This window comes from Carassius carassius, chromosome 12, assembly GCF_963082965.1.
Source record: "Carassius carassius chromosome 12, fCarCar2.1, whole genome shotgun sequence".
NCBI classification, from domain to species: domain Eukaryota; kingdom Metazoa; phylum Chordata; class Actinopteri; order Cypriniformes; family Cyprinidae; genus Carassius; species Carassius carassius.
Genome location: NC_081766.1, coordinates 23,487,550 through 23,504,880, shown reverse-complemented (window position 1 = coordinate 23,504,880; position 17,331 = coordinate 23,487,550). Strand labels below are relative to the sequence as shown.

The 17,331-nt window shown below is 35.9% G+C and overlaps 1 protein-coding gene across 2 annotated transcripts in view; it reads left to right on the top strand.

The window, feature by feature from the left end:
• The window catches only part of sdr16c5a (short chain dehydrogenase/reductase family 16C, member 5a), a 179,919-nt gene that overhangs the window by 50,827 nt on the left and 111,761 nt on the right, over positions 1 to 17,331 (top strand). For both annotated transcript variants that reach the window (XM_059563935.1, XM_059563934.1), the window contains 2 exons: positions 1,076 to 1,220; positions 1,807 to 1,932. In XM_059563935.1, coding sequence (XP_059419918.1) covers positions 1,076 to 1,220; positions 1,807 to 1,932 — 271 coding nt within the window. The remainder of the gene's footprint in view (positions 1 to 1,075; positions 1,221 to 1,806; positions 1,933 to 17,331) is intronic.

The window sequence follows — 17,331 nt, the reverse complement described above, 5'->3', positions numbered from 1 at the left end:
CACTAGAGGCCGCTCTCACACTGTATAAAGAAAATAGAGCCTTCTCAGTCCCTCCAGCAACGGACCCAAACCGGGAAACTATCAGCCACTCAAGCAACGGACGAAACGCGGAAAACTATCGGCATGGATTTTTGCCGATGACCGATTGTTCCAGCAATCAACTATCGGTCCCTATTAATCGGTAAAACTGATAAATCGGTTGACCTCTATTGCATGATTTATGAGGATTTGCAACACTTGTGTTGTCAAACTGATGATGTTTTCTTCATTTGCTGGTTTTTTTTTCAATTTGCATGTGTTTTCTTAAATTGCAGCGGATTGAGCTCTATAATCTATCTATTATTTATATTTTTTACTATTTATCACCTATTTCCTGGTCTTGGAATTATGAGTCATTATTTTTGTGTATGACACTCAGAAAACAACAGATTTAAAATGCCTTCAGGGAGTCAAGAGCTAAACCAAAAAGTCCTATTTTGTCACAAAATACTGTACCTTTTGGATACTTTATGCTGTCACCACAAAATTAAAAAAAAAAAATAATAATAATAATAAAGATAATAAGCTGGGGAACATAATCAAAAAATATTTTTTTCTCCTACCTTATTTCCATCCTGAGATATTAAATGTCAAATAAGGCACATATGAAAAAAATTCTCTTGAACAGATTTTTATTGCATTTTATCAGCTATTTCTTAGCAGAGGAATGTCCAAATGAAATATTTTTTTCACCCTGAAAGTACAGAAAGTTTTCTATGAAATTAGACCAACCTTTTGACTCCCCTTGCTACAGCCTTCAAGTTTTGTTATGCTTTGAATAGTTATCATTATTTTTTGTGTATGTCACTCAAAAAAAAAAAAAAAACTTCAGTTAGACAAATGCCCTCAGGGATTAAAGGGCTAAAGGTGTCTGCTATTTGTGAGTAATATCTCTTGACTTCACGTTGTTTGATCCCTTCAGGTGTGGTTAAATAAAAGTGTAGACTTTAACAGGAAACAGTTATCTGACATGATTGCAGCTTCACTAACATATTTGTACAAATGTCTCCTATTTTGCCCATTGTTTCCCACACAGATTATTGTGCAAGCAAGTTTGCTGCTGTGGGTTTTGCAGAGTCTGTGGCGCTTGAGATGATAGCTGCGGGAAAGGAAGGAATCAAAACCACAATTGTTTGCCCATACTTCATCAACACAGGCATGTTTGCCGGTTGTGGGACAAAGTAAGCTAACACACACTTCAACCACATTTTTGTTTGAAGCAGTAGCATTTGAACAGGATGCCAAATACATAATTTAGGGAAAAAACTCCTACTTTTTTAATAATGTTCCATCTATCAATATTACTTCTCTCACAAAAAGTTTTCCAATTAGCAATAATCAAAATCTCCGTAGAAAGGTTTTGCACATACTTTGTGCCTCATGGAGCTTAACAAACAAAGAATGCATTGATGACACAAACCTAAACTAACATGATCAGACTTTATTTTATGTCTTTAATTGGTTTATTCGAGCTTGTTTAATAGGAGAGCTCTTTGATATTCATATGTGCCTATTAGCCCTCAGCATGGTCCTTTGCTGTCAGTACATGTCCAGTGATGTTCCCTAGGGGCTGTGTCTACTTCGTGTATTGAGCCTCCAAATGTATGTCTAGTTCAACAATATGCACAGAAATCCATTTTGTGTTGTCTGGTGCTTATTGGAAATTAGCAATGCATTTTTATCATTTAATCCTTAACCTAACCCAATAATACAGAAATCTTTTTTAAACAGTTGCCACATCAAGTACATCATGTGCCTTGTATGCAGGTGGCCTCGACTGATGCCCATATTGGAGCCAGACTATGTTGCTAAGAGGATTGTCAATGCAATTCTAAAAGACCAAGTTTATGTTTTGCTTCCAAGGTCCTTATACTTTTTAATGGCTTTAAAAGGGTAAGTTAACTCCTTAAGTTTTTTATGCTTATCTCAAACCTCTTTGGGTAGAAAATGGCATCTCTTGATAGGAATGTTCCATTTGTCTGAAAAATGTTTCATCTGTAAAAATCTTTCATATTTTAAATATTTTATAAACACATTTAGGGCTGCATGATTTAAGGAAGAAATCTAATTGTGATTTAAAATACAAAAAAAAAATTCACTTCAGTGGGGAACTGCAAGTTACAAAATGTCTCTGGTTATTCAGTGTAACCATGGTTCCATGTGAGGAGGGAACGAGACATTGCATAATAGTCGCTATGTGGAAAACTCATTTTCTCTGAAATGCTGAAGCCTGATTGAATTGTGCTATTGCAATAACCAATTACGTTTGAGCACTCGAGTGGTGGGTGGGGTGGGCACTCCCACTATATAGCTCAACCGCAAGCACCATTAACCTTAGACTGAGCGAGAGATGCTCATTAATTCTAAAGATTTTAAACCGCAACCTATGCAATGCCTCATTACCTCTTTTCAGGGAACCATGGTAACATTCCCTTTTAAGTAGTTCCCTCAACATTATTTTCTAGTTGCTATGGGGAACATATAAAATGCTATTTGTCAACCCCATACAGATCTGACATGGGGAAACATCACACAAGACGTAGCAGGTGAATATATTAAGGCGCTAATGCCCCACCTCCCCTAGGCTGGGTACCAGACCTAGTCGAAACACTTGGTTAGCTAGCTGGCAGAGTGCCATGATGGCGCCTTCAGCACCACTCTGTACACAGTCTAGCGACACTGGACTGATTTGGCACAGAGCATGATTATAATAGTTATAGAGTTAGATATTGATAATAATAAAGTAACAAGTGTATGTGCGTACAACATTCAACATCAGGAAAATTTAAATTAAAACAGATTGATCCGAAGATCTTAAAGACCTAAAGGGCTTAAACACCTGTAAAAGTTCCGACAAATAAGATGTTTCCAACCCATTTAGAGACCTGTAAACAAAAACTAATGTTTTAAAATCAATCCTAAACTTGACTGGCAACCAGCCTAGTGAAGACATAATATGAGATATATGCTCCCGTTGCGAGCAGGCCCAGAGCACTGGGAGAATTCCCTGTGGGCCAGTCTGTTTTTTGGCTGCGAGGGCCGGTACTGTCATTCACTGCTATGGGGCTGAAATATGGATGCCTGTATTTAAGGCATCAAAGAAGCATCCCGTATGAAAGCTATAACTCAGTTTGTCCTGTATTTGCAGGCATACGCATTATGACCACCAGACCATATGAATAACAAATTCTCAATTGATTATTAAGTTTCTCAAATTTGTTGTGAATGTAGCTTTTTGATGAAGGCTTTAAGATCAAGCAAAACCTCTGCCGGCTGCTCTTGCTTCTTATAATGACAATAAAATAGACTGTGAATGGACCCTTGAGGGACCCCGCATGTCAGTGGTACAGGGGATGAAAAAGTCTGACCAATTTTGACAGTAAAAAAAAATCCAATTTGATAGGAATGATCTAAACCAATCGAGAGCAGAGCCCTGAATGCCAACCACCTCCTCAAGATGCGAGATAAGAATCTCATGTGCCGCGTTTCCACCGAAATTACCCGGAACATTTGTACCAGGAACTTTTTTCCCCCCAGACCCGTTGCTTTCTGTGTTTCCACCGCGGTCTAAAGTACCGGGAAGATTAGGCAAATAGTCTACTGCAATTTTCCTCACTGTATATTTACAATAAAACGAAATAGGATATCAGATACCACTGCCTCCTTTCGTTTTCATTTGAAAATAATAATAGCCGCAGAAATGTACTTAGTTCAGGGAAATGTGAGAATATTTCGTTTCATTGTAATGACTGTATATAATATAAATTTGCCTTTATTTTCATTTTAACATATAGATAAATTGAATAGTCCAAAGATTACCTGTTAGATTTACCCAAAACGAAGTATATGTTATGTTTAACCACTAAAGAGACATCAGAGCCAGCGGCACATATCAGAAGGTCTAGCGGAGGTGAGGCTGCTCTCAGCAGATACATGATTACTGAGCTCCCGCTGATCGCGTACATTTCATGACACAATAACAGTAATATTTTGAAAATTATCCGAATAAATGGTTTAAGAACTCACAATGCTGCGTGAACTCAACCAATCAGCATGTTTAGCACCCAAGTCCCGCCCCTGAAAGTTCCGGAACTTTGAAAAAGTACTACCTCGCCAGCAGGGACTTTCTGAGGGGCATTTTTTTTTACCCGGAACTTTATTTAGTTCCTGGTTCCTGCAGTGGAAACACACCAAGTACCGGGCCAAAGTCCCTAGTTCCTGGGTAAAGTTCTTGCTGTGGAAACGTGTGGCTATGGTCTATGTCGAATGTTGCAATAAGGTCTAACAGTATAAGAACCACAGGGTGTCCTGAGTCCCTTGATAATAATATATAATTTAGTACCTTTAACAGTGCAGTTTCGGTACTATGAAAGGCCTTAAAACCTGATTTATAAACATCATAAACCACATTCTGATCCAAAAAGCTATGCAACTGAGTTAAAACAATCTTCTCTATAATCTTAGACAAAAAAAAGTAAGTTTTGAAATTGGTCTAAAATTTGACAAAACCGTTTTATCCAAATTTGTCTTTTTTAAAAGAGATTGCACAACAGTATGTTTCAGTGATCATGGCACCACCCCAGAAACAAGGCTACCATTAATAATAGACATAATACTTGGGCCAATAATGATGAATACCGTCTTAAAATGCCTTGATGGGAAAATATCCAATGGAGAGTTAGTAGGTTTCATCTGCTCTACAATCTCAGTCAGTGTTGCAAAAAATACAGGCTCAGTAAGTGCAGCAGAGCACAGAGCAGGAACAAGAAAATCAGTATTACAGTTAACAATCTCATACCTAATTAACATGATCTTATCTTTAAAAACTTTTTAAAAGTTTCACAAGTATTAAATGACTCATACAAATTGGCACTCACCCCTGGATTAAACACAGAATTTTTGTACGAAATGAAACACCAGGCTTATGATGATTTTTGGGAAAGTTGTGGGTTCGAGTCTCGGGCAGGCAATACCATGACTGAGGTGCCCTTGAGCAAAGTCACCGAACCCCCAACTGCTCCCCGGGCGCAGCAGCATAAATGGCTGCCCACTGCTCCGGGTGTGTGTGTTCACTGCTTTGTGCGGACTTTGGATGGGTTAAATGCAGAGAACGAATTAAGAGTATGGGTCACCATACTTGGCTGTATGTCACTTTCACTCACTTTTACTTCATTATTAATAATTACGTCAGAAAAATATTTCCCTTTTGCCTCCTTTAACTCTTATAAGTGGAGAAAGACTCCTTATAAGGGTGTACTCCCACTAGGCATGGTTGCCTTGAACCAAGCCTGTGCGTGATTATCCCTCCTCCCCATTCCCCCGCTTGCCTGCACTCATACCTGCACTAAACATTCCGGGCCACAGCAACGTCATGTATGAGATAACAGAGAAATCCACTTTCTCTAATATTCTGCCAGATAATTATTAATAATTAATTATAATTTATGATGTGCATTGATTTTCACTTGTATGTATCAGAAAAGTGTTACAGAGACAGCTGAGGTTGATTAAATCATTTGCAGCTTTACGTGAGCTTTATTCTCAAACTACATTTCCTGTTAATCACCAAGTCAAGTCAAGTCACCTTTATTTACATAGCGCTTTAAACAAAACACATTGCGTCAAAGCAACTGAACAATATTCATTAGGAAAACAGTGTGTTAATAATGCAAAATGATAGTTCAAGGCAGTTCATCATTGAATTCAGTGATGTCATCTCTGTTCAGTTAAATAGTGTCTGTGCACTTATTTGCAATCAAGTCAACGATATCGCTGTAGATGAAGTTACCCCAACCAAGCAAGCCAGAGGCGACAGCGGCAAGGAACCGAAACTCCATCGGTGACAGAATGGAGAAAAAAACCTTGGGAGAAACCAGGCTCAGTTGGGGGGCCAGTTCTCCTCTGACCAGACGAAACCAGTAGTTCAATTCCAGGCTGCAGCAAAGTCAGATTGTGCAGAAGAATCATCTGTTTCCTGTGGTCTTGTCCTGGTGCTCCTCTGAGACAAGGTCTTTACAGGGGATCTGTATCTGGGGCTCTAGTTGTACTGGTCTCCGCTGTCTTTCAGGGCAGTAGAGGTCCTTTCTAGGTGCTGATTCACCATCTGGTCTGGATACGTACTGGATCCGGATTACTGCAGTGACACTCTGATCTGGATACAGACTGGATCTGGTGGCTACGGTGACTTCGGAATAAGAGGGAAACAGAAAAATATTAGCGTAGATGCCATTCTTCTAATGATGTAGCAAGTACATAGGGTGTTATGGGAAGTGTTCCCGGTTCTGGTTTACCTAATTAATGCAGCCTAAAAATCCTTTAACGGATTTGGATATTAAAAGCATATTAGTATGTTTTGTGTAAGCCAGGTTAAAGAGATGGGTGTTTAATCTAGATTTAAATTGCAAGAGTGTGTCTGCCTCCCGAACAATGTTAGGTAGGTTATTCCAGAGTTTAGGTGCCAAATAGGAAAAGGATCTGCCGCCTGCAGTTAATTTTGATATTCTAGGTATTATCAAATTGCCTGAGTTTTGAGAACGTAGCGGACGTAGAGGATTATAATGTAACAAGAGCTCATTCAAATACTGAGGTGCTAAACCATTCAGGGCTTTATAAGTAATAAGCAATATTTTAAAATCTAAACGATGTTTGATAGGGAGCCAGTGCAGTGTTGATAGGACCGGGCTAATATGGTCATACTTCCTGGTTCTAGTAAGAACTCTTGCTGCTGCATTTTGGACTAGCTGTAGTTTGTTTACTAAGCGTGCAGAACAACCACCCAATAAAGCATTACAATAATCTAACCTTCAGGTCATAAATGCATGGATTAACGTTTCTGCATTTGACATTGAGAGCGTAGGCTGTAATTTAGATATATTTTTGAGATGGAAAAATGGAAAAAGGCAGTTTTACAAATGCTAGAAACGTGGCTTTCTAAGGAAAGATTGCGATCAAATAGCACACCTAGGTTCCTAACTGATGACGAAGAATTGACAGAGCAACCATCAAGTCTTAGACAGTGTTCTAGGTTATTACAAGCAGAGTTTTTAGGTCCTATAATTAACACCTCTGTTTTTTCAGAATTTAGCAGTAAGAAATTACTCGTCATCCAGTTTTTTATATCGACTATGCATTCGATTAGTTTTTCAAATTGGTGTGTTTCACCGGGCCGCGAAGAAATATAGAGCTGAGTATCATCAGCATAACAGTGAAAGCTAACACCAAGTTTCCTGATGATATCTCCCAAGGGTAACATATAAAGCGTGAAGAGTAGCGGTCCTAGTACTGAGCCTTGAGGTACTCCATACTGCACTTGTGATCGATATGATACATCTTCATTCACTGCTACGAACTGATGGCGGTCATATAAGTACGATTTAAACCATTCTAATGCACTTCCATTAATGCCAAAAAAGTGTTCAAGTCTATGCAAAAGATTGTTGTGGTCAATTGTGTCAAACGCAGCACTAAGATCCAATAAAACTAATAGAAACACCCACATTCAGATGATAAGAACAGATCATTTGTAACTCTAAGGAGAGCAGTCTCAGTACTATGATACGATCTAAATCCTGACTGGAAATCCTCACATATACCATTTTTCTCTAAGAAGGAATAGAAGGAATATAATTGTGAGGATACCACCTTTTCTAGTATCTTGGACAGAAAAGGGAGATTCAAGATTGGTCTGTAATTAACTAGTTCTTTGGGGTCAAGTTGTGGTTTTTTGATGAGAGGCTTAATAACAGCCAGTTTGAAGGTTTTGGGGACATGTCCTAATGACAATGAGGAATTAATAATAGTCAGAAGAGGATCTTTGACTTCTGGAAGCACTTCTTTTAGGAGCTTAGATGGTATAGGGTCTAACATGTTGTTGGTTTAGATGATTTAACAAGTTTATACAATTCTTCCTCTCCTATAGTAGAGAATGAGTGGAACTGTTCCTCAGGGGGTCTATAGTGCACTGTCTGATGCGATACTGTAGCTGACAGCTGAATGGTTGCAATTTTATCTCTAATAGTATCGATTTTAGAAGTAGTTCATAAAGTCATTACTGCTGTGGTGTTGGGAAATGTCAACAATTGTTGAGGCTTTATTTTTCATTAATTTAGCCACTGCATTGAATAAATACCTGGGGTTATGTTTGTTTTCTTCTAAAAGAGAAGAAAAGTAATCGGATCTAGCAGTTTTTAATGTTTTTCTGTAGGATAGGTTACTTTCCCGCCAAGCAATACGAAATACCTCTAGTTTTGTTTTCCTCCAGCTGCGCTCCCTTTTTCAGGCATTGTGCTAGAAATATTACTATTATTTAGTAGAATGTATGTGATACTGCTACTACTGTTGAGAAAATTAATAAAACTTTTTAAAGAAATAAATCACACAATATTTCTTCCATGTTTTAATTTTAATAGCAAATCCTTTATTTACCAAAAAATAGAATGTGTTCCAATTTCATTAATTAAAAGACAAATAAAAAAATTTGGGTGAAACTGGTTTACTGTTTTTTGTATAATTGTATTACTTGTAAAAAAAACTTTAATCACAATTTTAAATAAGTATAAAGAATGGCATTGGTTTTATTTTTAGTGATAAAGTGTTTTTTTTTTTTTTTATTAGCAAATTGTGTTTTGCTTTGGTACTGAAATTGGTACCGAGAACCGTGGATTTTCACTGGTATCGGTACCGAATAATGAAATTTTGGTACCGTGACAACACTAGGTGCGAGTATGCTCATTATACCATGGTGTCAAACTGTTTTCCTTAACCTTCCTTAAGCGTAAAGGAGCAACTGTATTTAAAGTGCTAGAAAAGAGAGAGTCCATAGTTACATCTGTTACATCAAGTTGTTCTGAGGTTTTGGATATGCTAAGGAATTTGGATACATCAGGAAGATAACTTAAAAAGCAGTCTTTTGTGGTAGAAGTGATGGTTCTTCCATACTTGTAACAAGAATTAGAATTTACAATTTTGGCTATATGAAGCTTGCACAAAACTAAATAATGATCTGAGATATCATCACTTGCCTGCTTAATTTCAACACTATCAACATCAATTCCATGTGACAGTATGAAATCTATATATGATTTTGACAATGAGTAGGTCCTGAAACGTGTTGTCTAACCCCAATAGAGTTCAGAATGTCTATAAATGCTGATCCCAATGCAACTTTTTCATTATCAACATGGATATTAAAATCACCAACTATTAAAACTTTATCTGCAGCCAGAACTAACTTGGATGTAAAATCACAAAACTCTTTAATAAAGTCTGTATGGTGCCCTGGTGGCCTGTATACAGTAACCAGTACAAACATAACAGGGGATTTATCATTAACATTTGTTTCTCTGGATAATGTTATATGAAGCACCATTACTTCAAACGAGTTATACTTGAAGCCTGCCCTCTGAGAAATCCTGAAATCCTTGTTATAAATTGAAGCAACACCTCCCCCTTTGCCTTTTAGACGCGGCTCATGTTTATAACAGTAATCTTGAGGGGTGGACTCATTTAAAATAATGTAATCATCAGGTTTTAGCCAGGTTTCTTTCAAACAGAGCACATCTAGAATATGATCGGTGATCATATTATCTACAAAAAGTGTTTTCGTAGAAAGGGATCTGATATTCAATAAGCCAAGCTTTATCATTTGTTTATCCGTATTGCATCTGTTTTTTATTTGTTGAACCTCAATTAAATTGTTAATCTTAACTTGGTTTGGAAATTTTTTGTATTTTCTAGTTCGGGGAACAGACACAGTCTCTATAGTGTGATATCTAGGTGAAATCTTACTGTATTTATGTTTAGCATTAGCCAGCACTTTCAAATTTGCCAAGATGTCAGGCGCCCTGGCTCCCGGTAAACATTTGACTATGGTGGCTGGTGTCTCTATATTCACGTTCGGTACAATAGAATCACCAATAACTAGAGCACTTTCATCAGGTTTCTCAGTGTTTGCATCACTGAGTGGGGAGAACCTGTTTAATGTTTTGATCGGAACAGAAGAGTGGTGTTTTGACCCACGACTACGCTGCCTCACTGTCACCCAGTTGCCCTGCTGCAGGGGCTCTGTTGCCGGAACCGAACAATGTACAGGAATCCCTGAGCTAGACGCATCCAAAGCCGTATCTAGAGCTCTAACATTCTTACTGTCCTCAATTAAAGTTTGGATGTGTGTCTCTAATTCTGAAATCTTCTCTGTCAACCTAACTATTTCCCTGCATTTATCACATGTGAATCCTTCATCTGCGACAGAGATAGATAAACTGTACATGTGACAAGAGGTGCAAATAACAATAGCAGGAGAAGCCATTACTCACCGTGCTTGATGAAATATTATTTCCACGGTTGTTTGATGAACTTGTGAAAAACTAGAGCGAGAGAGAGGAGAGGAGAAAAGAAAACAGGGTAACACTTTAGAATACTGTTTCTTACTACATAACTAATAAGGAATTATTGAAGAATTAACAGGTAATTTTTCATTAACACAACTCACTACTGTTAACTACTAAGGAAGATATGTTAATTAATCAGTATGTAATACAATTTTATGATTGTTTTAAGTAACAGTTAGCTAATCAATAACTAATGAATTCTGTCATACCTACTGAAGTTAGGGTTCAAGAAAAATAACTATGAAGTAACTACTAATGAACAGTTATTCACAATTTCATTGAATTGTGACCCTTTCATATTAAAGTTATTAGCAGTTGTAGTAGTATAAAAATGCTTAATTAATAAATGCAATACATTTTACAGAGGTTTTGCCTGTGTAGTGAATTGTTTTGTGAGCGTGTTTTGTAAGAAATCAGCTTCCAGTAGGAACCCTACCACGACTCCAGTGCCTTGCGATAATTACCTTAGTTTTTATATTTTATATATAGTACTGTATGTGTGCCTCATCAGCATATACCGCATTACCATTAATTCAATTTCTTTATGTAAGGCAAAGCCTGAGGAAAAGTGAAAATACAGGTAACCAATTAGTAATTAATAAATAATTGTCAAATAATTCTGCAGGACTTTTTTCAAACCTGAAACATTAGGCCTATTCTAAAGTGAAAATATTGGGAACCCATTAGTAATTAATAAAGAATTATTAGATAATTCCTCAATAATTACTCTAGAACCTGAAACAGTATTCTAAAGTGAAAACGTAGGGAACCCATTAGTAATTAATAAATAATTATCAAATAATTCTGCAGGACTTATTTCAAACCTGAAACATTGGGCCTATTCTAAAGTGAAAATATTGGGAACCCATTAGTAATTAATAAATATTTATTAGATAATTCCTCAATAATTACTTAGAACCTGAAACAGTATTCTAAAGTGAAAACATAGGGAACCCATTAGTAATTAATTCATAGTTATCAAATAATTCTGCAGGACTTATTTCGAACCTGAAACAGCAGGCCTATTCTAAAGTGAAATTATAGTGAACCCTTTAGTAATTTATAACGATTTATCAGATAATTCATATTTTATTCAATTTTAACATGCATACCGCCCACATTTAAACTAGTTTAACAAACATTTTATAATCAAAACTTAAACATTTAGAAGCAAACAAAATGAATATTTAATTTCCATTATAGGCTAATAACTGGACTTTAACAAAGTTGCTACTGTAGTAGTACTTTGTACTTGTCCTTTTACTCAAGTAACTTTGAAAATGAACAGGCCTACTTATAATTTTACTGGAGTAATATTTTATTGGGGTATCTGTACTTTTACTCAAGTACTTGATTTGTGGGCCACAGCCTGATTATTATAGTGATTATTTGCTTATAACTGTTCATTAGTAGTTACTTCAAAGTTATTTTTCTTGAACCCTAACTAGTAGATAATTAATAGTAGTTCTTCAGTAGGTATGACAGAATTCATTAGTTATTGATTAGCTAACTGTTACTTAACACAATCATAAAATTACATTACATACTGATTAGTTAACATTAGTCTTAATGAATAATCACCTGTTAGTTCTTCAATAATTCCTTATTAGTAATGCAGTAAGAAACCGTATTCTAAATTGTTACCGAAAACAGCAATAGGTTTGAATGAAAACACTAATGACAAGCTCACTAGTGCAAGGCTGCCAACTGCGTGAGACTCACGCAATTGACCCAATTCTCACGCCACACCCCCATATTCTCACGCAGACTCGTGCAGCAGTGAGGAAAAAAATTGCGCCGCATGATCTTGCGAAGCAACGCGCAGAGAGACCAGACAGATAGTGTAGTGAGTTTTTTTTTTTTTGTGACAATTTTGAGGGAAATACACAATTTATTCCCATAAACTGTGTAGTAAACCGTGTCTCCGTCCAGTTAGGCCTATGCTGTTATATAGTTTATACAGAATTAAGTTAGCATTAGCAGAGTTGTACTGTGGGAAGTCGTGGCCTAATGGTTAGAGAGTCGGACTCCCAATCGAAAGGTTGTGAGTTCGAGTCCCGGGCCGGCAGGAATTTGTCGGTGGGGGGAGTGCATGTACAGTTCTCTCTCCACCTTCAATACCACGACTTAGGTGCCCTTGAGCAAGGCACCGAACCCCCAACTGCTCCCCGGGCGCCGCAGCATAAATGGCTGCCCACTGCTCTGGGTGTGTGCTCACAGTGTGTGTGTGTGTGTGTTCACTGCTCTGTGTGTGTGCATTTCGGATGGGTTAAATGCAGAGCACAAATTCTGAGTATGGGTCACCATACTTGGCTGAATGTCACTTCACTTTTTTTTTTTTTTTTTGTTCTTCTCTTAAATTGTCTGCACACGAGCAGGGTGCGCGGCTGTCCACGAGCCCTCCTGATGATGAAAATGACATAATGCAGACTGTGCGTGGATGCGGACGGCTCAAGTATATTTTGGCCTTTATCAGTGCAGCACGAGATGCGATGACAATGTAAGTTTCATTGCATTATAATTTTCTTGTTTCTTGCCACTAGGTGCAGCGCTGCAGCGATGTTCTTTCAAAATATTGCGGAAAAAAGAACAACAATTTGGAGATGATGTTGTTTACATCAAAACCTAAACCAAACCGTTCACACAGAATGCATATTTCGCACATTAGAGGGACACCGTTGGACTCGCTTCTCGCACAAGAGAGCAGGATGTTTAGAAAGCCATGTAAAATTAATGTATGTTCAAATTATTTATAAAAAAAACATGCAGCAAACAGAAAATAGGTGATGAATCCGGTAAAATGCAACCTATAGACGACTTATATATTTTTTCCTCTGACAAACTTAATTATTTTTTTAGCGTGTTTAAAAAAAATAAAATAAAGAAAACATGCAGCAAATGAAAATAGGCGATTTAATCCGTTAAAATTTTATACTTCAGAACAGAGCCTGGGCCTAATATTGGCTATCCAGGTTTTTTTTTTTTTCATTGCATCTGAAAATGACTTCGTGCATCACATTCACTTCACGCGCTCTGGTGCAGATCAGCCTCGAGCGATGCTCAGCTGTGGACGATTTAAAAATGTTTGATATAAAGGTTGCTGTCCCATTTTATACAGGAATGGTTCATTTAAAAAATCGAATTATATTGTTAGTTCTAATTATATTGTTAACACAAGTTCATTTAGGCTATTTAACATGCACTGTGACATTTTACCATTTTTTACTTATAAACTCCTTGAGAATTTAAAGTTAGTTTAATAGTATTTAAATTCAAGTTTAAAAAAAAGGTTTTAATCACTTAAATTATTTTTATTAATTAATAATATGTTATCATGTTTATTCTTGTAGAAAATACGTGTTTATTCTTTAAGAAAATAAGGGATGATCAGAATATTTGTTTTGCTTCACCTATTTATGTAGGCTACAATTATAATAATAATAATAATAATAATAATAATAATAATAAAATAATGTCATAAAAAATACCTTTGGCCTGAGTAATTTTGACCATTATAGAATTGTTACTTTAAAGATTAGTGATTTAAGTGGTAAAAATACTGTCCACTGGCATGGATTTTAGAGCATTTTTTTAAACAACGGAACTTAAAGTTGTGAACTAAAATATTATTTCAACCATACAGCATGTGAAAAAATAAAATGCATACTTTTCATAACATTTCATCATTGATAAAATGCGTAACGTTTCTGGTGTTTGGATTTGTACTTCAATATGATGAGCTCCAAGTTACATTTAATCTCTCTCTCTCTCTCTCTCTCTCTCTCTCAATGAAATACTTCTTCCTTCTGTTAAAATTAATGTTTTCCTGCCTTGCTAAATGTTGGGCTCATGATCAATAAATTGTATTCGCCTCAATCTGATTCAGTAAAGTCAAACTGCAGACAGTGAGGCGGGAACAGAGGATTCCGCTTGGTCTTAAAGCCTTCCGCAAACGCTATGTTCACAAATAACAATAATTTTTGTAAATTAATGATTCATTATCAATTGATAATTTGTTATTATCATTATGGTCTTGTGAAAATAATAATATGGGCTGCGAGAAAATAATGAATACAAAGAGTAGTGCTGCTGAGTGCAGGCATGTTTCAGCCCAGTAACACACCCATCCTCACAGCCAAAAACAGACCGAATTCAGTTCAGCTGGAGGGGGTTGGGTTTTTTGGGGATAGTTATGTATGACTTGTGGGGGTCGAGATAAAGGTGTGAATTGCTCTTTCATATGGACAGTGTCTTATGAGGCTTTCACTTGCTGAACTGGTTTATATAGGACTGTTGTTTTGGTTATAGACTAAAAAATGGTCTGCCCCCACGTAAGATTTTTCTAGTTCTAGTCGTTCGTTTGTTATATTCAACTAATCAGAGGTTTATATAAAATTTACATAATCAAATCTTAATATATTCCGCACATGCATTAAGTTTGCAACATAGCACATGCAGTATGGCAAGCCGAATTAACTTTTATTCATTCGCAGGATATGTATTCTTTATCAACAATTCAATTTTCACTAGTTAAAATGTTCATTCTTGATATCAACAATTACATTTCCACTAGTAACAATGCTAATTCTTGATATCAACAATTACATTTCCACTAGTAACAATGTTAATTCTTGATATCAGGAATTATATTTCCACTAGTAACAATGTTAATTCTTGATATCAATCATTTTTAACCTGGGAATTCCAATAGGCAAGCCAAATTAACTTTTATTCATTCGCAGGATATGTATTCTTGATATCAACAATTCAATTTTCACTAGTTAAAATGTTCATTCTTGATATCAGGAATTAGATTTCTACTAGTAACAATTGCTATTATTGATATCAACAATTCAATTTCCTCTAGTAACAATGTTAACCCTATCAAGTCGATTAACGCGGATACGCGTTTTGAGTCATTTTCTCCTGATAACCCCGAAAAGAACTTAAATTACACTTTCAGTTTTAATCGTACAGATAAGAGCAATACATCAATCGAATCTGTAAAGGGTCTACTTTTTTTTGGATACAGACATAATAACAACAAAACTTTGTGCTCTTATAAAATAAAGATAACAAACAAGGTGCGCTGTCTGCAGCCTTTGTCTGCGCTGATCTTCTTTTACAAACACGTCATTTAAATGAACTGTAACTCCGTGAATACTCAACGAAAATACATGAGAGAGATATCTATAGAAAGCTTGACATGTCTATTTATAAACTAAACAAGTGCCGCCGAAAACAGATATTCTGTGATAAAGTAATCCATATGAAAACAACGCGATGTCTGTTTTTCATGTCTCCCTTCATTATATCTAATGTGACCACGCCCCCGCTCTGAACGCGCTATTCAGATTCAAACTGAAGCGCGCGGCTTGAATACGCCCATAACAGAAGAAAAAGCAGCGAGACTGTTCAAGTTTTTTTTATTTTACTGTTTGCTTCGCGATGAGAGGAATAACACATTATTCACCCCAAAAAGATGTGATGTGGTTGAGGATTTGAGAAATGGATTTCCTCAGAAAAAAAGAATGAAGCACTTTATTCAGCAGAGATCATAAACATGAGTAAGTCTCTTTTTATTTATTTATATACTTGTACTAGTTTTCACATAACGTGTAAACGTTTTACTAGTTAGACTTTTTCCAAACTATAATTCCTGACTAAATGTATAATCAAGTGAAACATTATGAAGTTTCAATAACAATATACAACACTATACCCTTTGAAAGCTTGATGTAAATAATATAAATGTAACAAATAGATAACTGTAACAAATGTAAAAACAATGCTTTTCTTTCCATTTATTCCCCCTAAAACCCAGAAAAATATTCTCAGCTCTTTTCAACATTAATAATAATGATGATAATAATAACAACAAACGTTTTTTTTTTTTTTTTGTAGAAAATAAGATTGTTAAAAGGATTTCTGAAGGATTGTGTGACTGGAGTAAGCATGCCAAACAATTTGTTTGAAAGTCAGCTTTGATTGTTCCTAATAAACTGTTTAACTGCTCCCCCAAGTGGATATTAAATTATGTTGTGGGATAATTAAATATATTCTTAATAAACTACAAACATAAAATTATATACATTTATTTTGTTCTCACATTCTTTCTTGTAACTCCTTCCTCTCAGTGGCACAGATGACTGAATGGCTCATTATGCAGCTCATTATGCGGCCCTTTGTCTTCTCAGGTGTAAATCACAATGATATTCATGGTAGTTGACGCCTACTCGCATATGACTTTTACCAACAAAGAGTCTTAGAAAATTTAAATCAATATATTGTTTTCTGTGAGTGAGTAAACAAGATGATTTTCACATCATTTAGAAAGAAAAATTCTAGGCTACAAGCTCCAGTTCTCAAAAATCCCGGGAACCATTGTTCTTTATGTTTTTTTTTTTTGCCTTATTCAAGCGTTTTAACATTTTTAGTTTTTCACTAACCACGCATAATATTTTTTTTCTCAAAAACACAATCATGTACATACATGCATTTCACATATTATTACAGCCCAGTTTGTGCTGATTACAGTGAGATTAGTCTTTACCCATTTAGATATTTATAAGAAACTGAAAAAAGCACAAATGTCAAGGCATGACAAAACTTCTCCAGGCCCCAAAAATACCCTTAGACTCCAGAGGGTTAATTCTTGATATCAGGAATTGTATTTTCACTAGTTAAATGTCACCATAGGCTTCCATTCAAATTTAATTGTTGATATCAAGAATTGCTTTCTTACTAGTTGAAATTCCGATTTCACATATCAGAAATACAATTCTTACTAGTAAAGACCTTTATTTTTGATATCAGTAATTACACGGTTACTAGTACTGACTTCAATTCTTGATATCAACAATTTAATTCTTGATATCAACAATTTAATTCTTGATATCAACAA